This window comes from Panthera uncia (genome assembly GCF_023721935.1).
Source record: "Panthera uncia isolate 11264 chromosome C1 unlocalized genomic scaffold, Puncia_PCG_1.0 HiC_scaffold_3, whole genome shotgun sequence".
Taxonomy (NCBI): domain Eukaryota; kingdom Metazoa; phylum Chordata; class Mammalia; order Carnivora; family Felidae; genus Panthera; species Panthera uncia.
The window spans coordinates 15,743,666-15,766,031 of record NW_026057584.1 but is presented as its reverse complement, the minus strand read 5'-3'; the positions used below and the strand labels follow the sequence as shown (position 1 = coordinate 15,766,031).

The 22,366-nt window shown below is 42.7% G+C and overlaps 1 protein-coding gene across 1 annotated transcript in view; it reads right to left on the bottom strand.

Annotated features, from left to right (window-relative positions):
* Positions 1-4,165: 4,165 nt before the first annotated feature.
* The window catches only part of LOC125911746 (paired box protein Pax-3), a 31,123-nt gene continuing 12,922 nt past the window's right edge, over positions 4,166-22,366 (bottom strand). The window contains exons 4-5 of the mRNA XM_049615856.1: positions 5,318-5,564; positions 4,166-4,812 (exon numbers count right to left, since the gene is read on the bottom strand). Of these exons, the coding sequence (XP_049471813.1) occupies positions 4,778-4,812; positions 5,318-5,564 (282 nt within the window). The 3' untranslated portion in view covers positions 4,166-4,777. The remainder of the gene's footprint in view (positions 4,813-5,317; positions 5,565-22,366) is intronic.

The window sequence follows — 22,366 nt, the reverse complement described above, 5'->3', positions numbered from 1 at the left end:
ACTCAGAATGAGGCCCAAGCCTGCATCCCCAAGTAGATTTCCTTTCCGTAGACATCTTGGTTCTAGCTCCATAGAGTAATTCTGTATTTTGAGGATTGAGTCGTCCATCGTATGTCTGCACAAAGGGCATCAATAAATCTATCCCCTCCCCCCATTTCAGACTCTTTCTAAACTCACACCCACGAGCTAGTGACCTTGTCCCTTCCACTGGCTCTATTGCCAGGACTGAGAAGATCCCTCCGAACATAGGATGTTCCCCCAAATACCCAGTGCGTGTGAAAACCCCTTTCCAAACGGGACTAAAACAATTAAGTTCGTTCCCATCGCAGATGTGAAATATGATAGCTATTCCTCGGAAAATTGCTGCCAAGGAAGGAATGACTCAGCAACTGACATTACTACACCCATTATTTAATAATTTGAGGTTCTAATGTTCAGTTTTTCCTTGTGAGTTTTCAAGCTAAACTGTATAACTATACGAACTACAGGAGCAGGGACTCCAACGAGTGGTCAGGACCGAGGGGAGTCAAGTCCTTGCTCCTCTGGAGACTGATTGGGTACAAACAAAAATACATAAATACGTCAGGGGAAAAAATGACTTCACAGAGACTTTCAACATGAGGAACATGAGCCGAGCAAGAGATCTCAGAGACACGCAGAAATAAGGGCGTCAAGAAGCGTATCAGCAAGAGACGTGAGCCACACACGCCAAGTTCTGAGATTGGGAGGGAAGGGAAAGTGATGTGGACGATCAGGTTCTGTCGTGCAATCCCACCTCCTGGAACTTCCGCTCTCATGTCCTGGGAGTGAATTATTATTATTTTTTTTAATACCTGCTTTCAGCTTGAGTTTGGCCCGAGGGTAGGTTGACGTAAGGAAGTGAGGACTGCGAGCAGGATTTGGGAAGGTAAAATGAAGACGGGTTCTGCCACCAGGCTGAGCAGAAGTCAAAGCCTGCTTCTACTTCTGACTGTGTATGACCTTGGCCCACCTAATAAACAGCTCTGGGCCTCAGTTTTATTTATAATTTGGGGCTAATGATGCCCACCTCACGGGATTGCATGAAGATTAAACAGGATAAAAAAAGTGGTAAAGATGACCTTCCTACCCTGTTCTTGAAACATTTGGGGGCCGGGGAGGGGGACGCTGGGTGGCTCAACTGGTTAAGCGTCTGACTCTTGGTGCCGGCTCAGGTCATGGTCTCACGATTCGTGAGTTCGAGCTCCCCATGGGGCTCTGCGCTGACGGTGAGGAGCCTGCTTGGGATTCTCTGTCTCCCCCTCTCTCTGCCCCTCCCCTGCTCTCTTTCTCTCCCAAAAATAAATAGGGGCGCCTGGGTGGCTCAGTCGGTTAAGCATCCGACTTCGGCTCAGGCCGTGATCTCACGGTCCATGAGTTCGAGCCCCGCGTCGGGCTCCGTGCTGACGGCTCGGAGCCTGGAGCCTGCTTCGGATTCTGTGTCTCCCTTTCTCTGACCCTCCCTCGTTCATGCTCTGTCTTTCTCTGTCTCAAAAATAAATAAACATTAAAAAAATTTTTTTAATAAATAAACATTGAAAAATAATTTTGCAATAGATCATTGTCTCTTTTTTTCTAAGGTTTATTTTTTTGAGAGAGCGAGAGGGAGAGAATGTGTAGGCAAGTGGGGGAGGGGCAGAGAGAGAGAGAGAGAGAGAGAGAGAGAGAGAATCCTAAGCAGGCTCCACACCATCAGCGCAGCTCTCACAAACCCTGAGATCATGACCTGAGCCAAAATCAAGGGTCAGATGCTCAGCTGACTGAGCCACCCAGGTGCCCCTGGAAAAGATAACTGTCAAAAAAAAAAGAGCAACATACTTGACTGGAAACAAGTGAGCTAAGAACGCCTGACACATTTAAAGAATTTGGAAGTTTTACCTCCTGCACTTCAAGTCCTGGGGGTTTTAAAAAGACATGCCTTAGAGCAGAGCTGACCAACAGAACCTTCTGCAGTGATGGAAATGTTCCATGTCTACACTGCCTGATATAGTGGCTTCTGCCCACATGTGGCTATTGTACACCTGGGACGTAGCTAGTGCAACTGAGGGACTTTTTAGTTTTATTTACTTCTATTACAAATGACAGTCACACGTGGCTAGCTGCTTATGGAATTAGCGCTCCTTTAGATTCTTCTAGAACTTTCTCTCACACTGGACCTGAGGAGCCAGAAGAGTGACTTTAAGCTCACAGGCTCTGGAAGCAGCGTGCCTGGAATCAAATCCCAGCTCTGCCACTGGGGGAATCTCACAAAAGTGCCTTATGCCTCAGTTTCCGCAACTGTGAAAGAGCAATGCTAATGATGCCTGCCTCATATAAGGTATTGGGAGGAATAAATAGATTAATGTCAGTAAGAGTCTCCAAGGGTATTATGACCCATTTACTCGATAGTAACAGTGCTCATGGGGCACCTGGGTGGCTCAGGTGGTTGAGCGCCCAACTCCTGATTTGGGCTCAGGTCATAATCTCACAGTTTGTGAGATCGAGCCCCACGTCAGGCTCTGTACTGACAGCATGGAACCTGCTTAGGAATCTCTTTCTCTCTCTCTCTGTCTCTCTCTGTCTCTCTCTCTCTCGAAAGGCGGGGGGTGGGGGGGGATGAAGGAGGACAGAAGAGTGAATGAAGTAGGCAGTAAGGTTTTTCATGAAGAGTGAAGACAACTTCTAAAATAAAATAAATGACACAATATGAAAGCTCTCAATAAAAATTTCAGCAGGGTGACCACTGAAGATGAAGACAGAGAATGTACTTCTGGAGGAAGACGTGCTCCCAAGTGGTAGTTGAGGAATTCGATCGCTTGGAGAACCACAGAGAGAGAAAAGAGGGCAAAGGGGTCTACTTAAACACCACATATACAAAAATAAAACCTTCAGGGGCGCCTGGGGGGCTCAGGAGGTTATGCATCCGACTCTTGATCTCCACTCGGATCACGATCTCATGCATCATGAGCTCGAGCCCCATATTGGGCTCTGCACTGACAGCAAGAAGCCTGCTTGGGATTCTCCCTCTCCCTCTCTCTCAAAATAAATAAATAAACATTAAAAAAAAAAAAAAAAGAAACCTTCTGTCATTTAAAAAGTGTGCTCAACCAAGCTTGTTCAAGGCAATACAATCGTCAGGTATGTGACCCTATCTGTCCATGGTATAGTCTAATCCAAAAGTCACCGTTGTCAGTGAAGTGTGTGTTCTGTGGACTTCCCACACCCGCATTTTTATTAACCCTATAGTCACCAATTCCCCAAAAAAGCAGTATTGGGCAAGTTTTCATAACTGTTTATTCATTATAAATAGTAAATATTTACTGCACTTTTTACACGAAAGACATTTTTACAACACATCGTTGTTGGTTGAGGCTGTGACACAAAGCCCATCGCCTTCTAGGACCAACGTATGAACTACTCTGGAACTACGCCTAATCTCACTAACCGACTACGTCATCATCCTTAACTCTAAAGGGAATGTATCTGTGCCTACCTCGCTCATGGTTCCAAGAATAGAAAGAAATAAATAACACTGCCTTCCACCTTCTCGTTCCTCGTAACATCTCGAAAAACAAATTTATTGACATTCTAAAATGTCACCACACAAACGTATGTAAACCTCAGTTCCTCTGGTCTTTTAATGTTGGATACCCTTGTATAATTTAAAAGTACATGAGAGCCACGTGGACATTTCTGTTCTTGCCCTGCCTTTCATAGAAAAGAGAAGAATGTAAATGTCGTCATGTTAAAAGCATTATTCTCGAACACGGTCTCTAGTCAAAAGGAGCAAGCCGGGTGTTGGTTGTCCATTAAATGGCGAACATCATGCATTCTACCGCCATGAATCATGGGCTGCGAAAATAAAGCACCTGCAAAAATAGAGTTCTGATTCTGTTTCTACGGCCCTGGCCACTGCCAGAGCATCCGTGAGGTACACAGTATTGCACACCGATAAGCAGCTGTGGGAACGCACGTCACTTCTTCTCCACCGCGCCCTCCCCCCAGGTTGGCCAGGTCGGCTTCCAAATGAAAATGAACTGGGAAAATGTCACATACCTCTCCCCACACCGAGAAAAAAAACAAGCTTTTCTTCCTGTTATCCCATATCCTGTTAGCAAGGCTGCCCGCCCGGGACATTATTTATTGACAACTGGGTTACAAAGGAGGGTGAGATCACAAATAATTTATTTGGGAGGTCCTTTACATCTAGTCTAGCTTCCTAAAAATGGTGTCACTTATTTTTACATCGATTTCCAGTGTGTAAAGGTCAAGGATTCCTCCGTTCCTGCTTCGTTACGTGAGCAGTTTTAAGATCGTAGAAGTGTCAGCACTGAAACATCAAACATGTCATACTTTAGAGTACTTTCTGACTTTACTTTAGAAACATTCTGCTTGCCTGAACCAGTCCAGATAAATCTCACGCACACATACACATACACACACACACGCACACACAAATGGAATGTTTTAGCTCCTTGATCATCAGCACAGAAGAGTTGGGGTATTTGATATGTAGCCACGTTAAATCATTGCCTTCAAATGTTGTGTTTGTCTTTTTACGGTTCCCGGCCTTCCTTTCTTCCATCGCGTTTGTCCAACATGTTCAAAAGAATTTGAGACCAACTACCGGAGGGGGGAGAAAAAGAAAAAACCACTCTTCTTGGTCTCCTGTCGAGACCGCCCCCCAAAAAGCTGATTTTTGTTTTCTGAGGAGATTCTTCACGTGTAGGCTGGGGAGACCGGAAACAAGGCCAGTTCGAGCTGCAAGTGGACAGTTCACTTACGCGATATCAGGCTTGAGATAATGAAAGGCACCTGTAAGGAAACACGCACAGCTCTTTAGGTCACGTTGGGACAATTCACAGCAAGAGGCAAAATCAGCTACAGGCTGACGATGTCATATTTCATACCACGGTATCAAAGGATCGAGACCAATATTTTTATTCCTGGGACAAGTTTGACACAAGTCTGTGTCCTTGGGATTATACCCCATGTGATCCTTGAGCTGACCTCATTAAGAACATGTGTTTCTAATGCCAGGGGTTATTTCATTTTGGCCAACCCTCGTGTTTTACCTAGTGGCAATCAGGTTTCACATCTCCGGCAATTAATAATCGCAAGATGTCGTTGACATCAGTTAAGAAAATAATTAGACAAGGGAGCCCTTGCCGGGACAATCGGCTGGCTTTGCCGCAACATTGATACTGGGATGTAAGGCCTAATGGTGCCTCTGCGCCCCCCCCCCCTCTTTCTTAAGGAAGGGTGGGGACTTTTCGCCCTTTCAGGAGGAATTCCCCCCACCAGAAAGACCAAGGCTCACTTTGTCCATACTGCCCATATTGGTAGCTGGTGACAGGGTCCATACTGTAGCCCGTGGTGCTGTAGGTGGGTGGACAGTAGGACTGAGACGTTGGCAGACTGTCCAAGCTCTTCATATGGTCTAGTCTCTGACTGCAGCTGGCTGACACCGTGGTGGTAGGTTCCAGGCCCCCGGTGAGAGGGGAGAGAGCATAATCGGTCTGGGGCTGATGGGGCACACCACCGTGGTTGGTCAGGAGTCCCATTACCTAAAGTAGACAGGCAGATTGGGAGGAAGTAAGAATGCAGGGCGGACCAGATCAGAGCCGAGAGCTGAAAGAATCACCGGAAAGGTCCCCTTTTTATTTCTTCGGAAATCTGCTGTTACAGGGCCTTCCAGAAGACGATGACTGCAAGGCAAAGGGGCGTGGACACCGCCTCGTGCGCAGCGATAACATCTGACTGCAGTTTCAGAAAAAAGGAAGGCGGGGGAGGAAGGTGTAGGGGGGAGCGGGGAGGGAAAAGAAAAAGAGGTGGAAAGAGAGACTCACCATGCCTCTCATGATAAAATCGGACTAGAATTTCAAAGAAGGGGAAAGGAAGGAGGGACAGAAGGACAGAGGGAGACATTATATCTGTTCATGTAGAGCGCTGGCTAATCATAGATTACATCTGGAAGTTTCACATGTGATTTTTAAACACACGTTTGCTTATGTTTTTTAAAAAGCTCAGTGGAGTCAAATGAAATCCTCGTTGTGTATTTTCAGATGTCTAGGTCTGCTTTCATAGCGTTCCCTCTCCAGAAGGTTCCTCTCCCTAATGCGGCCATCTTTCAGTAATCAGAAATAATTACTCCCTCCCCGATGTTCCCAAGCGTTTTATTCATCCCTCCCACTACGCGATCATGACTTTGCTCACCTACTTTGAATTATGAGAGTTTTGAGGCTAATAACCTACTTACCTTTATAGTCCTAGAACCTAACTTGGTACTTGTCACATATTAGGTACTGAGGGAAGGAGGGAGGCAGGGAAGGATGGATGAATGGAAGGAAGGAAGGGAGTAGTAACCAACTGCCTCCACTACCTGCCTTTTCATTTCTTCTCTAAACATTTCATATATAAGAAGTGTTAAAAGGAAAGAAAAGGTGGCAATGCAAACATGTTCTAAAAAGTCCATTAGGTGTTGTAAATAACCCTGGAGAGCAAGAGAAGTTTAAAAAGAAAAGAAAGAAAAACCACCTTGTGGTAACAGAATGACTTTCAGATGCTCATGGGGAAGGGTTTCGCAAACTCAAGCTCGCTGACCCTTACAGCCCCTTGTGATGGAAGTTAAGTGGCTAATTAATTTGGCAGCTGGAAAACTGCCACCCGAGAGAGGGAGGGATTTTTCTCCGCTGCTCTGATCTAGCAGCCGGGGTCAAGAAGCAGTTGCAGAAGAAATCCGGTACTGTGTGTAGAGCCCCCCCCCCCAAATATTACCTGTTTCCCAAGTATTTTAGTGCAGGAGCCCACAACTGCAGGCAATGCCATTATAGTCCTGTTATATCGGGGTGCCCGGGTGGTTCAGTCAGTTGAGCATCTGACTTCGGCCCAGGTCATGATCTCGCTGTTCATGAGTTCGAGCCCCTCATTGGGCTCTGTGCTCTGCTCAGAGCCTGGATCCTGCTTCAGATTCTGTCTCCCTCTCTCTGCCCCTCCCCCGCTCATGCTTGCGCTCTCTCTCTCTCTCTCTCTCTCTTTCTCTCTCTCTCAAATAAATAAAAACGCTTTAAAAAAATTATTTAAAAAATATTCCTGTTGTATCTGAGGAAGAAATTAAAAGTACAAATAAGGGCAGGAGGAGAGAGTAGCAATGAACCCCAAGCCCCATCTCCGGCCTCGTGCTGTCCCCCGAGGTAATTCAGACCACAAAATCCTGGATGTAGGAGTTCCAGCAAGGGACTACTCTTGCATCCCAGAAAAGGCATCCTAAATTAGATTTCAAAACCGAGGATGCCACAATCCCCTCTGGGAGAGGTCTGCATAATCCTCATAGCCAAACAAAATCTTCTTGAAATGCAGCTTTAAACAGATCTATCTTCAATTAGCCCCATGAGACAAAAGGGGGGGTCTGCTTACAAACCTTCTATGGATTACCCTTTCTTCCTGTATTTTAACAAGGCACCGATTTCCCTCACCTTTTCCCTTAAGAGCTATTCTCTGTTTCCTTGTCTGCCTTTCATTTGACTTGTGTGTGTGAGCATGTGAGAAAGGGGGGGCCAGTGTGCAGAAAGGGACACAGCAATACCCAAATTTTTAAAGATGTTCCAGGGGCTCTAAGTTTCCTTGAGTTATGTGGCGGAATAGCTTTTTAAAAAGCTTTAAAAACTACATATATTTTAAAAAATAATCATATGTGACAGAGCATAGTTTTATTTTACTGGGCATTTGGAGAAAACGAAAGTCACAAAATAAAGAATCAGTCGGATTCAGAGCTGCAGTACGATAGAGGTCTCTAGAACATGGGGTTCTCATGGGCCCTACCCGACGCCGTTTACGGTCAGTTGATTGCTTCATTTTCTCCTTCTAAAAACTGTGAACATAACCCAGAATGCATTTGAGTTATTTCCTGAATGTTCTTCCACCTGCATGGGTTTTTTTTTCTTTTTTTTGCCTTTGAGTTTGTGTAGATGATTTTACAGTATATGTTTGGAACATTCATAAAAATGCTATTGACAGTCTAGTTTATTAAGTATTTTGTTTCAGCCCAAATTATCCATTCGTGTCTCTTAGAAGAAAAGGATCTAAAACGGAAGTCTTTCAGTGCCAAGCACATCCCTTCAAATCATGGGTATCTGGATGGGGAAAATAACAATATGAAAAATGTAACTATTTCAATGAAAGGGGGGTAAGGACACAGGGCACAAATACTTTACTGCAAATAAGGTGTGTGAGTAAAAACAAGTACTTAGAAAAAGCCGTTTTGTAATTACATGAATCCAGAGAAGAAAAATGGCCAATGGCACTGGGTAAAAAGGAAATACATTTTAAACTAAAATAGCACCCCTTGTGAAAATACTTACTTGTAGTTAATATTATGTTATAATATTATATTATATTATTATAATTACAAATATAATATATATTATATATTACCATATTATAAAATATATAATATTCGTATATTATAATTATGTTATGTAATTATAGTATATTATAATTATATGTTATGTAATTATAATATATTAATATTAATAAATAGTTAATATTATGTCACTTCAAGGGAGAAAAGGAGTACTCTATATACAATGAAGGTTGAGGAGTGAGAGCGAAATGTTATTCAAAACACGCACACTCGCCCATGAGGTATCCTGTACATTTTTGTGATAAACTTTTTTTTCATCCTCTGCCATATATTTCTTAGTCTGCATAACTTTGAAAGCGGTAATAATTTTGTCCATTGGAGAAAACCTTGAAGATCCGAAAAGAGAAGAAATGAGTCCTTCCTGTAAGCAAAATTCAGCTTACGTTGTTCAGGGAGAAACTTTTTGCAGTTCTGAATTTATGAAATACTTTAGGACAAGACTTAAATCTAAGACCTAGAAGTATATCTGCAGGAGGATGGAGAAGATACAGCCGTATCTGCCAGAGCCGTTTTCCAGGGCCATTGGAAAGACAGTTCCTTAAGGTTCCAGGGCACAGCGTCCTTAAGACGTTGCAGAGCACGACCCGGTCAGGAGGGATGGCTGCTGCGTAAATGGAACAGGAAGGAATCCACACTGGGTCTTCCTATCAGTATTGCCAATGTCACACACAGAAAGCAAGTGACAGCTTCTGCTTGAGCAAGAGCCCTTCGCTCAGCAGTCCAGGACTTGTAGTGGCCAATGTGAAACACTTAAAAGGACCAGAGCCCAACTTTGGTCTTCCCTGACAGAGCCTAAGAGACACACATTTTCCTACCAGTTCTTTCCACTGGGATGGTCACATATTGCCATCATTTCTTTCTCCAGAATTATTTAAGGATGGGCAAGAGGCACTGGCCCAAAATGGACACTAACAGATAATTATAAACTAACACGATTGATTTCAGGATTTCACATGGAGAAAACTTGAGAAATGTACATCTTTTCAAATAACTTCTCATTTGAAAACCGAAGAGGATATCTGCGTCGGGAAGTAAAACAGTGAATATATCAAGGCAACATGCATTACTTTCCCCTAACATAATTTAAAACCTCAAATCTCTATGGAAGGGTCCCATTACACTTTCATGTACATTTCTTTAAAAGCTATTTTGTATTTCATGTGGTTCAAGAGAAGCTATGGAAATTTCTTTTTTTGCTCCACAAAGAAGTTGGTAAACGAACTTCTTAGAGCTCCCCCAGTATGGCTATGGAATGTCTTCTAGCCATATTTTCTTTCTAAGAATATTGTCACGATTTCTTTTATACATGTTTTTCCTACAGCCATTTGTCATTTGAAGCCTAAAATAAAATCTCCATTTGTTGCAAAGTGGGGTATTTTCCCCCCTCATAAACCATTAGTGAGCTATTTCTACTACAGGACTGGCATTTTTGCTAATTTTTTTTTTTTTTTTAATTTGGAGTCAAGGGAAGAATAATTACCCAGTTTTCACAAACAATTTCAAAGGAAAATAAGTGCACTTGGAACTATTCAGTTCTGTCTACGGAACACTGACCACATTCTTACTAAATGCCACAGAAGCCCAGAAGATACAATGACCAAGATCGCTGTCGTGTCCCCCTGGGACATACAACTCCTTTGAGTCTGAGTACAGCTCCCAGGTGAGGAGTCTGAAAAGGCCTATTAAGTATATTTCTAAACTGTTACCTCCAAAAACACTTCCCAGACACTGTTTCTAGATTGTTTTAAGGATAAGCTTTTTAAAAAAAAAATTCAAAGCCTTAGAATCATGTGCCGACGCTAATGCTGATTCTCCAGTTATTCGAATGATCAGAGACATTTTCTGAAGATCCCCTTAAAGTCATTCTCCAGGTTCAGAATTCCAAACAGGGTGTTCATATCTTGATTGGAAGATTATACGGTTCAGGAAAAACTAACTCTCGACAATTGTTCCACGACATCTTTCTCTTGAATTAATTTTCCTATTGCAAGATGAAATATAAAAGATAAAAACTATGGGCCAAATGAAGATTTACATTGAAAACAACGTGTCTGGAAAATATTTGTCTTCTCGGGTTACGGTTTTTGCCATCAGCTGAAAGGGCTCAGAGCTCATCAAAAATCTCAAATGATTTAGCAAATTATGGTGTATATCTCGGTGCATCTTTTTTCCTCAGTGGGAATCCTGGTTCGTGTCTTTGTTTTCTTGTTTGTGCCGAACTAATCAGATGTTCTTGTGATTTCACATTTAATGATGCACATTTATTTACATTTTAGAAAACTGTCGTGAAATATAGCTATGTAGGATATAAAGGGGTTTTTTTAGTTTGGTTTTTTTTTTTTTTTTAGCTTCTACCCTCCCCTCCCAAACTCTATATACTGATTGTATATATATTGAATTTGGCTCTAATTTATTTTCAAAATGAAACAAAAATACTCGAACGTTTAAGTGTGTGTGTGTGTGTGTGTGTGTGTGTGTGTGTGTTTTGCAAACACAGCTGCTCTGGGAGTCATCTGATGGTTATATTTCAGTGACTGTACCTTTGAGGCTTGAAAAGCCTAAATTTGGACAAGGGAGAACCAGAACATTGCCTTCAGATTCAAATGCCTTAGGAATTATCCTGCAGTTGATTAGTATCGAAATAATTAGATTTTTGGCCCTGTCGGTTTAAAAGCTGTAAGAGGGAAGTAGCCTGAGGGCAGAGTTTCTTTAAGGTAAGTATGGTGACCTTCTCACCCACACCCACAGTTATGGGAAGGGCATGGCCGACCTTTACCTAACCAGATAGAACACCAGTGCTTATAAAACAGCTACCACATCCTTATTTTTAATTTTAATCCTTAGCTTACATTTTGCAAGGAGCTATGTTTAATGCATGATTCAAAAGTATGAGTGCCGGACAAGTGTGGTTCATACGCTGCGCGGATTTCTAAGATTTATTTGAAAAGAGCACAGCAAGTATTGTCTCGGATAAACCCTAAGTTCTAGATGCCCTTTCATCTCCAGCCCTCTGGCCAATCACAGGATAACTTTTGTTTCATCAGTTCTCCAGGGTACCTATTTCTCAATAGAGCTAAGCTGTTAAATTGATAGCAATACTCTTTCGGCCCTGCCGACTAACACTTAAAACCAGGCAAAGCCTCAGCACAGAAATGGTTTGCGGTAATGACGTGTATGTACACACGCATTCACACACACATACACACATGCACGTATACAGTGTTTACTTCTGGCCAATGATGAGCACGTCCATCTAGTACCAACAAAATAAAGCCCATTAAGAGAACGCTTACGCCACCTAAATGAAAAAGTATGCCAGTTAATACAGTTGGTATTTGACTATGTTAGACCCACCATGGGTCATAATAAAATTCTCATATGTTTTAATTCATTTACGCATGCCTGCATTTAATATGCTTTGTGACCATGTCTACAATTAATATGATTTATGGGAAAAGAACATGTGCAATATTGGGGGGGGAGAGTATAGCGCAGACTTTTTTTCTTCTATGAATGAAAAATACAACAAAACGGCTCAAGGAAAATCGTTGGCTGTTAGCATATTAAGAGGGACTGACAGAGCCCTGAGTAAACTTGAGGGAGTTAATGATATCCTCTTATCTGACCCTGACACATTTGCAGCATGTAATTTACAGAAGCTCTGTCCAGGGAATCTTGACAAATGCTCCTAACGATGTCAGGGCAATGTTCCATTCTAATGGAAAACAGATGTGGGTCAGATACCCTCATTCATCACTTACCACAGAGAGTCTCAAACTCTCTCTGGAAGGAATGGCATTACCTGCTGTTAACTCTTCCCATCACCACCACAGTCCTCTCCAAGGTAAGTACTCAAACCCATCACCGCTTCAAAAACCTGCCTGAGCACATGACTGTAGAAAATCAAACATATATCTGGGTTTAATTTCATGACCACTTCAGGACATGTTTGCTAAATATTCACTGACCCTTTGGGATCTAGGATTCCAAATCACGAAAGCGAAAAGCTCTACACTTGGGCATCCCACAATACTTCAGGGATTAAAACTTCATCTCTAATTGCCCATAAACTAAACCTGCATTCCAGGAACTGGAGGGCTGATTCACCTTCATAACCATTCATAAATGCCAATCTTGCTGCACCTTAACTGCCCAGCTCTAAGGTTCACACACACACACACACACACACACACACACAAACTTATAATAAACTTGAAGTCCACGTTGGCTTTTAGAAAGAAGGGCTTCAACTCTGCCCCTGTGAAACCAAGGATGTTGGGCTACACTGTATTCTCTTTCCCCCGAGATTTTCCCTTCCCCCCGGTGCTCTAACAACATGAAGGACAGACATTCCAGCCTACCAAGGGAGAAAAACAGTGGCCCATCTCAACAAGGAAATCTCTTCTTCCTTCTAGACCATGTGTGACGTAGGCAAATATTTCTATGGCTGCCCAAGTCCTAAGATGGAGTCCTAAGGCTCCATCTACTAAATGCCTAAAATTACAGAAGAGAAGCTTCCCTACCCTTCTCTTCAAGTGAAAGAAGGTATGTTCTCAGGGTAGAGAAAAGAGCCAACTGAAAAGACCAAGTCATACTAATTTAATGAGTAGATCTCAGGAAGGCGATTTCTATTAACCATGGGAAAGCAGAAGGCAGCCTTGCAAACGTCAAAGAATACACCTTTTAAGAAATGTGTTCCTGCCTATTTCACAGGATTTCCGAGATGCATGGACACTTGCAGCAAGGCCATCAATATGGGACGTCTGAGAAGACAGTCTTCCAAGAACCAGAAGCTACTACCCCACTAAGCTAAAATCCTATGTACCTTAATTCCCTTTCTTACCCAACTCCAGGGACACCGAGCCAACACAAAGATGTTGTGTTGCTCATCTACCTGAAAATGTACTTGTGTCCTTGATCATAAATTGGACAGTGGCTATGTCTCCTATTGCACAGGCAACTTGATAGATGCTGGGAACATATGGGGCCCACAGTGAAACCACTTACATGGTTCTCTGAGCTACAGAAACTAAACCTGCACCTCCCGATCTTGACTAAAGAGAGTCTTTGTAATTTACTGACTAAAAGACTATTCCCCAATTAGTAACTCAACTACTCAGATTGTCCCTTACTTTCGAAGATCCTTCCACTGTACCTGTTACTTTAGCTACCTTTATCTTCTACTGATGAGAGAGAAGCATAGCGTTCATCAGATTCGCTTATCTTTCCAGTCCCATAGGAGCTGAACCGTAGATTTTTCAAAACGTGTTCATGTCAATATTGTATTTCAATAAATCAAAATGAGAATGAGCAAAGGAACCATTAGAATAACCCTGCCCCTCCCCACTCTAAGGCCCATGGAATGACGGATCGTGGCCCTTATTCTTGCTGGAGTGAGTGTTCTTACATTCTAGTGATCTGAATTTCTCTTTAAAAAAAAGTTTATTTTTGAGAGAGAGAGAGAGAGAGAGAGAGCAAGCAGGGAAGGAGCAGAGAGGGGGCAAGAGAGAATCCCAAGCAGGCTCTGCACTGACAGCTCTGACATGGGGCTCAAACTCACAAAGGGTAAGATCAGGACCTGAGCTGAGATCAAGAGTCAGACGCTTAACCGACTGAGCCACCCAGGCACCCCGTGATCTGAATCTCTCAAACAAAACTAAGTGTTGTACATTGTATTTCTGGGGACTCTCCTGTCTCAGGCACATGACAATTACTGCATTCTAAGCAGACACCAAAAAGGAGTCCTTACTTCTGTACCAGTTTAACAAGAAGATGGAACAGAAGTGAAGACAGTTTAAGCAACGTGCCTGAAGACACACAGCTGATCAGTTTTGGAATCTAGTTGCTTTTGACCTTGAGGCCTCCTTCTTGAGATCAATGAGTTACATCCACACTGCAATCTAGTCACTAGAATTCTCTTGCCTCTCTTTACACCCTTCTCTGCCTTATCTAAACATTATTAAGCAGTTAATAGCTTCTGCCTTAAAATTACTCTTTTGCATGCTACGTTATTATTATACGGGTGGTAGGGATGGGGCGGACAATGTGTCCAAGTGAAAGATAACATCAGACATTATATAGAAAGAAAATTCACTTGCGAAAAAAACCCAAGGGAAGCGTTTTAGAAATGGACAACTATGAGCAGATCTCCACCCATGTTTTCTCTCATTTAGCACTTCCTAGGAAGTGTTCCACAAAACCTGGTAGTTTAATACTCAACAAAAGGGCTCCACAGTTGAATTAGAAAACACTGAGCTAGACAAACATGCTTCCATACTGCAAGCCTTGTCAGAGCCTTTAGTAGTCTCATGGGCCCTGGGATTTTGAAAGATAACACTTATCAAATTGTTGACTCCGAATCCCTTTTCCCCAAACCACTGTTTCAGGGAGCCCACTATGGGGAATGAGCCTGGATTACGAGGCACTGTTTGGTTTCTGGGTGTTCAAAGATGATTATGACCCAGCACCACTCCTCCAGAAGCTCACAGTAAAAGGGGGAATGGGTGCATTGTTATGTAACACAGCCTGGTACGTGTTTTAACAAGGTGCAAACACAACGATGTACGTCCACAGAGGCTGAAAGAAAAAATTCTGCCTGCGAGAGTCATGGACGGGTTGACACTGAACTAGAAATTTTCCTATGGAGTCACACATAAATAGAGGCTCACCACTACGGAGCGTTCTTAAATCAGAAGTTTAGTTAAATTTTTTTAATGCAAACTGTCCAAAATGAGACATCAGTTTTGTTTTGTTTTGTTGTAAGAGAAAAAGATACTTCTTTCAAGAACGCCTGCTTCCTTCATTGTTCAGGGTTGAGGTTCTCTCACCAGGAGGAAATACCCCCTTCCAGGTGGAAACACTACCCTGTGAGTCTACAAAATGCACTGTCTCACAATCTCCCATCGTTCTCATAGGAACAATCAGCAGGAACAGTGCTGTCACTCATCTCAGCAACTCTGGTTTACCGAACTCCAGCTAAATGTCAAGAGTAATTTTTAAATAGCATACAGTACATTGAAAAATACACACCTCTGATGAAACCCAGACTGTTTCGCAAAAACAGATTTCTTTAGAAAGAAAGAAAACAAAAAATAGTTCACAACTAATGACTAAATCCAGTCTTCTGCGTCTGCACTACAAAGCACACATTCAGCCCCTAATTGAATAAATATGCAAGTATTCAGATTTCTGTAGATATTGCCATTTTGCAAATGCAGTAATAAATTAAAAGCTTTACATTGCATTCCAACCACATATAAAGGGTTGATTCAGACCAGTGGCCTCACACTAGGATCCAGCACGGTCTTCCTGTGTTTTACCAACGACAAAGAAAAACTTTTTATTCTAGTAGCTTCCTTATAGACCCAGCAACCACACACAATTTTTTTCTCCCCCACAGCTAAAAAAAATCGGAATGGGCCTAAAAAACCATGGGCGTGTTGCCTTTGATTTGTGCAATGTACAGGAGAAAGCAGCTGATGGAGTTTCTATTTAAATCAACTCAGCAGACACACAAAAAATTTAATTCAGCGAGAAAGGTTTGCTTGTGGCTCATTTCAGTGAGATGATGTAAGATTCAGTCATTGATGCTGCTCCCGCCCTTCTTTCAAAAGGAGATTTCGGCCAAGTAGCTGTTTCTTTCAAAATTCTCCCAATCTGTAACTAACTCAAGAGGCTGTGGCCAGAGCTGACACAAACCAGGGCTTTCCTCATATTCTGTAAGGGTAGCAACCACAGCCTTCGGAGAAAAACCAAAGGCACCAGGTCAATTACAGCCTGCACTGAATTCAACAGATGGATTAGCAACAATGTTTTCACCACGGAGAACATCTGAAAACCTAGGCGGGGGAACAGAAACATGCACACGGTCAACAGTGATCCTGGTGTGGCTGAAATGGGCTCATTTATGGTCATAAACATCCTGGAGCCTTCCTCAATACAGGAGGCTTGGCAGCCTTGGATTTGAGCTCACGGCCTGCTTCAGAAATGAAACAATGAGGCTCGAGCCTCGGAAGGGCTGCTGCTTTTGCACGGCATGTCTGTCTCTCCGTCCGTCCGAGCTTTGTTTGACACCCCACCAATCTCTTTAATCAAAATCACTCCTCTTTGCTCCACAGGTGACTTTCTGGAAAGTGTAAACAGAGGGAAGCACCTCTTTGGGACATGGGCTGCTGGGCTGGCTCTTTGCAATGATAAAGGAGGGCGGAGGGCACAGATCCTGCAACCCAAAACAAATGGCCTGGCATGAAGCGGCTTCTGCGTGTACGCCCGAAAACATCCAGAAAAATCGCTCTCCTGAAACAGGAGCTGGCCCCGCCACCAGGGTAAATCTTACCGCTTTTCCATGGATCAACGGTACAAGAAAAGGTCAAGGAATTACCACGCCACAGTGAAGAAGATTGCTCCTTGCGTGAAACAGAAAAGCACCCCTCGCAACCGTTCTTAATGACTACACCTCATCCACGTAACAAACTGATCCGCGGTAAGCTAGCCCTTATTCCTTCGCTGGACAAAGAACCATCAACTGGCCTTGCAGCTAAGGAATCTGAGATAATGCGAACACCGTGGTGCAAAAAAAAAAAAAAAAAAAAAAAAGTGACAAGCAAAATCAAAAGCAGTCTTGAGTTTTGTGTACACATATTAACACTCAAATGCTTCTCCCTAATAAGTTTCGGGATTAACAAATGTTTGTCAAAAGAAACTGCGCTGAGCAATTGAAGTCTAATTTGAAATGGAACCACGACGGTCTAATACATATATGCATGAAATGAGGACACTGGCTAACAGGCACGGCTGCCACCAAATATGCAATTTACATACATTACACACTAATAATCTCAATTTTAATATTATTCTTTAAAAGCGACTGGATGGGTGGCGGAGCTAAAGGTTTTCTTTTGTAAAATGCGAATAAGAACAAAAGTTGATCCTGGTTGTCCTCTGCCGTTAACCATGATCTCATTACTGTGAGGAGCTATTGGCTCTTTCTTGGGTCTGCCCCATCCCCTCCGAGCTGCGAGGATACAACCAGACTTCACAGATGAATGGTCGACAGCCTTGATGAGACGTGCAGACCTGTGCTTTGTTCCTTAGGTGATGAGCGGCGAGCAAACATTCGAGCATTTTTAAGCCTTGAACACAACGAGTCTGCAGGAGAATTTTTTCTTTCCTCAGCAGATTATCCATGAAATAGGACAGGTGTACTGGTTACTCAATTACATCTTATCCAAGACCGGGACGAAAATTTGAGATGAGGCCTCCGAGCATAGCTCTTACCGTGGGGACTTATTAATAACAGTTATAGGTTGCTTAACACAAAACTTTTTTTTTTTGTAATTTAAGCCTATTTTCTTATTTTGTCGTTGGTTTCACTCATAAACCAGAAACGAAAATCTGCCCATCTGCTCTACACATAAAATGTGTTCATAATAATCCAGATTTATACCAAATGTATTTTTAAGTATCGCTGAATCGAGAGAGCACTAAAAATTTATGGCCTCTGAGGTTGCAAAGAGGATTTCCTCTTTTTTAAGGAGGAAAATTTTTTAAATGAACATAGGAAAGGCTCAGAAAGCTTCTTGGATATCAAATGGCTCCATAGGAAAAAAAAAAAAAGGCCCATGATATAAGAGTAAATGAATCAAAACCATATGGATCAAATTTTCCCTAAAATACACAGTTTGAAAAATTAAGGAGGAAAAGTGCTTGGCAAAATGTGTTTTAGGTTTTACCAAACCCAAAACATTTGAAGAATCATTTGCAATGGTTGATGAACCCTAAATGCAGCCAAGTTGGCCCATTTTTGTATACAACATAACAGTAAAAAAAAAAAAAAAAAAAGAGAGAGAGAGAGAGCTTTCTAGAAACCATGTAACCCCACCGATACTGTATTTTACTCAAGAAATCATTAGAAGCTGTGACCAAAAACTGCGGTGACTGTAGACGTGGGATGGGGGTGGGGCACGAAATGATAGAAGTTTGTGAAATTAATTGGCCTTGTTTTTGGGGTTTGGCTATGTGTGTTCCGGGGGGGGGGGGGGGCAGTGAGGGGAGTGTTTCTTGCAAAGGAAAGTTAATTGGAAGAACATGGGCCAAATGTTAATTAGTCTCATGTCTTAAGCATCTGGTAGTATTTCCTCGGCACTTCATACTCCAAGTCGACATTCCTTTTTCTCTCCTGCATGTGCAGCAAGGTGCTGGTAACATGCCATCCGGGTCTGCAGGGGGAAACGCGTGGTCTCTATTTCCCTGCGTTCTGTCTGCATTGTCCCCACACCAAGAGAACACAACTTTTCGAAAGAAGGCTGCTACCACGGCGGGGGGAAAGCCCTCGCTAGAGTGACTCAAACGGTTTTCTTCTCCGGGGCTGTTTGTCATTCATGATATAAGCCCCATCTCCTAAAGGCGTTAGGTAGCTCAAACAAAATGCAATTCAGAGACAGCAGAAAAGGTTCGGGCCATAGCCTATCCCCTCTGTCACCCATCACTGAGACTCTTGCCTCAGGTCCCCCTGACAGATTCAGTCTTTAGGGGAATATGAAGGCAAACCCTCCATTTGTGAAGCTTTTGACCACGCCTGCAGGGAAATCGGGTCAAATATCGTCAGTGCCAGAGCCTATGGAAAACTTGCTAGGCTATGACGCTTCTTCAGCAAGCGAAATGTGTGTACTTTGTGTTTATACAAGAATAACAATTGGAAGAGAGAGAGATTTGGCTCTTAAGTCCGCCGGTAACTCACCCTGTCATTTAGATGACCACGTTGCCCTGGCCTCAGTTTTTCCATAAGAAAAATGGCCGTGTTCCTCAGATATAGTTACTGATTTCCTCAGAACAAGATAAACTTGCCAACGATTAGGCGCTGCACAGACCCTTTCGGCAACTCGAGGAAGGCTATGCCCGAAGTTCCTAAAAGTTTCTGTCAATATTCTAATATTTTGTTCAGATACGTGTCAGTCCACTGCTGCTCAAATCTGGCCAGCTGGACAAGTGTGACCTTCCCGAGTTGCTGCTTCACACCTGTCCCTCATGAGGCTGAGACCCTCCCCGAGAAAAGCACTGAGGACATTTAAGAAATACCATTTGGCTAATGGCTCCGATTCCAAGCTGCAGAGGAATCTTTGCTTGAGGGAGCAGACGTGTCGGAGGCTCCAAAAGAAACACACACACACACACGGAGAAACAACCTGCCCTTCTTTATGGTGGTGTCTATTAAGTTCTTGACGGGAAACTAGAAAGCCCATGCCATCACAGTTCGCACACATCCTAGTTCGTGAGTTCCAAGTGTGAATGGCCAACACCACTAGAAAAAGAGTCAAATAAAATGGGCAAATTATTTTCAACATGTCAACCAGCCTCCACTGGAAAGATCTACAATGAATTGACCGTAATAACTCCAAAACCATTAGGCCCAATTCCATTTAAGTTAGTAGGTAGGGAAAGGCCTCTGATGAAATGTAGCGGTAGAAAGAAGAAAGCTATATACACTAGTATCTCAGTTATATATATATATATATTTTTTTTTTTCAAAGTTTATTTATTTCCAAGAGAGTGTAAGCAGGGGAGGAGCAGAGCGAGGGGGAGAGAGGATCCAAAGCGCGCTCCGCGCTGACAGCACAGAGCCCAACGCAGGGCTCGAACTCCCCAACCGCGGGATCATGCCCTGAGCCGAAGTCAGATGTGCAACTGACTGAGCCACCCAGGTGCCCCCAGTTATATGTTTCTTTAAAGGCGTAAGACTCAAAAAAGCTGGAAGGCAATATGCAAAAATATTAACAGTGTTGCCCAGGGGAGTTTTTTTTTTCCACTCTGAAGACACTCTTAAAAAAATGTTTTCCATTTTCTACAATAACCATGTAGTACCTTTATTATTGGGGGAAGTTAAAAGATTGGTAGACAAACTGAGTGAAGCTGAAAAACCATGTACAAAATGTACTAGCAAGAGTATCAGTTAACCTGAACCAAAAGTTTAGAAAATTTGTCTCTACTAAATGATTTTAAAATATGGCAAAAGCCCCCCCCCCCTCCGCCCCGCCGCTGTTTTTCATGAAACCTGTTTCCTCTTTGCCCAACTGTGTACTCTCATGGGGGAGATCCTACTACGGGCCAAGCCTCCCAGCTTCCAACCTCAAATCTCTCTATCTGGTGGTCTTCAGCAGGCCTCAAGCAAGCTCTCTGAGCCTCGGCTGATTTGTCTGCATATCAGATGGTCCAGAGAGAAGCAGGGGAAATGGAGGAGTAGGAGAGGAAGAGGAGACATGGAAGGATTAGTTCCATTTTGAATATCATATGATCTAACATGTTAATAAGCACTTCTATATAATAACTCAGAAGGCTGAAGACCCTTTCTCTTTGTTTAAGTTTATTTATTTTTGAAAGAGAGACAGACAGAGTGAGCAGGGGAGGGGCAGAGAGGTGGGGGGGGGGGAGAGAGAGAACCCCAAGCGGGCTCCACGCTGTCGGCGTAGAGCCTGACGCAGGGTTCGAATTCATGAACCATGAGATCGTGACCTGAACTAAAACCAAGAGTCAGATGCCTAACTGACCGAGCCAACCAGGTGCCCCTAAAGACCCTTTCTTTACTCTCTTCTTTGGTTAATAGGTAAACTGGGCTGTTCAAAGTGACCTCGTCTTCAAGTTTTCTTTACAATATTCCTAACAAAGCCAAACAACCAAGGCTTGGTCCTCCCCCCTTGCTTAAATAGAGGCGATCCCGAGAAGTGATGAATCCCAAAGCTATAGAAATCCAAGTTCTAATTTCCAATTCTCCTACTCTGTTGTTTTTTAAATGTTTGGCATGATTCTGATCCACTCACCATCTTTTACTCCCCAACTCTGCCTGAAGAAATAAGGAGGAATTTCATCATGTATTATTTGTCCCTTTTCCAACTCACTGGGGATGTTGTAAGGACTAAAACAATATGGATTCCTCGTGGTAGTTTGAGGGGGAAATGTCTGGTTGAAATGCAAACTATCCTGAATATGTATGAAGTAATAGGTGAGAAAATTAACAGAATACGGAAGAGCGTAGAAAAGAAATACTGGAGGAGTTGCCTGTGGAATTTTCCATTGCTTGATATTGGAATGATTCCCACTCTACTGTCAACTCTGGAATCATACAATGAAAGATTAACAGTTTCAAGACTAAGTGCTAATAGCTCCAATTATATAATATAAAAAATATAATATACTGATTATAACATACAAGCTCATACGCTTACATGAAGTCAGGAGTTTCACTTCTAGAATACAGATTTGTGTCATTCTTCCTGTTGCCGCTGAACAGGAAAGAAATGCCAAGGGAGTGCTGGGTCTCACCTTACAGAAGCAGTTAGGGTTATTGAGGGTTACTTTTATTAAAACATTCAACCAAACCGTGTTCAAAACAGCTCTGCTATGGCCCTAGACTACTGATGCTAAAAACCGCAGAGATAACTACTTCTGATGTAACTTCTCAACTGTGGAAGAAGCTTATACCCTCTAAATCTGGGCATTTTAAAGAGGAATCTACTAATCGAAGTCTATGATTTTCATGCAAAAGCACATTTACAAATGCCAGCACTTGGAAATTCAATGTATTAGAGTCCTGTAGGAAGCACGTTCATTGTTTTCATGTTGTTATTTTTCAGCCGAGGTTTAAAGCCACCTCTTATTTCTTATCCCAGGATGTGCTATAGGAATCTATGAAACTTAATTACATTGACTGTTACAAAAAAGGATTTATGAACTTTTGCCTTTAGGCAGAAATGTTTATTTCATTGCCTTTGCTATTCATTCTTTTCAACTCCGACGGCTTTGAACTTTTCAGCTGCTCAGAGTTATCACCCTCATGCAGAGCCCAGGAACTGCACTCCCAACACACAAACCACAAGTTGAAGAAAACGAAGAAGGCGAAGATATATGAGTCGTTATTTTGGCCACCCTTTGTGCCATTAAAATCTCATTTTCTGC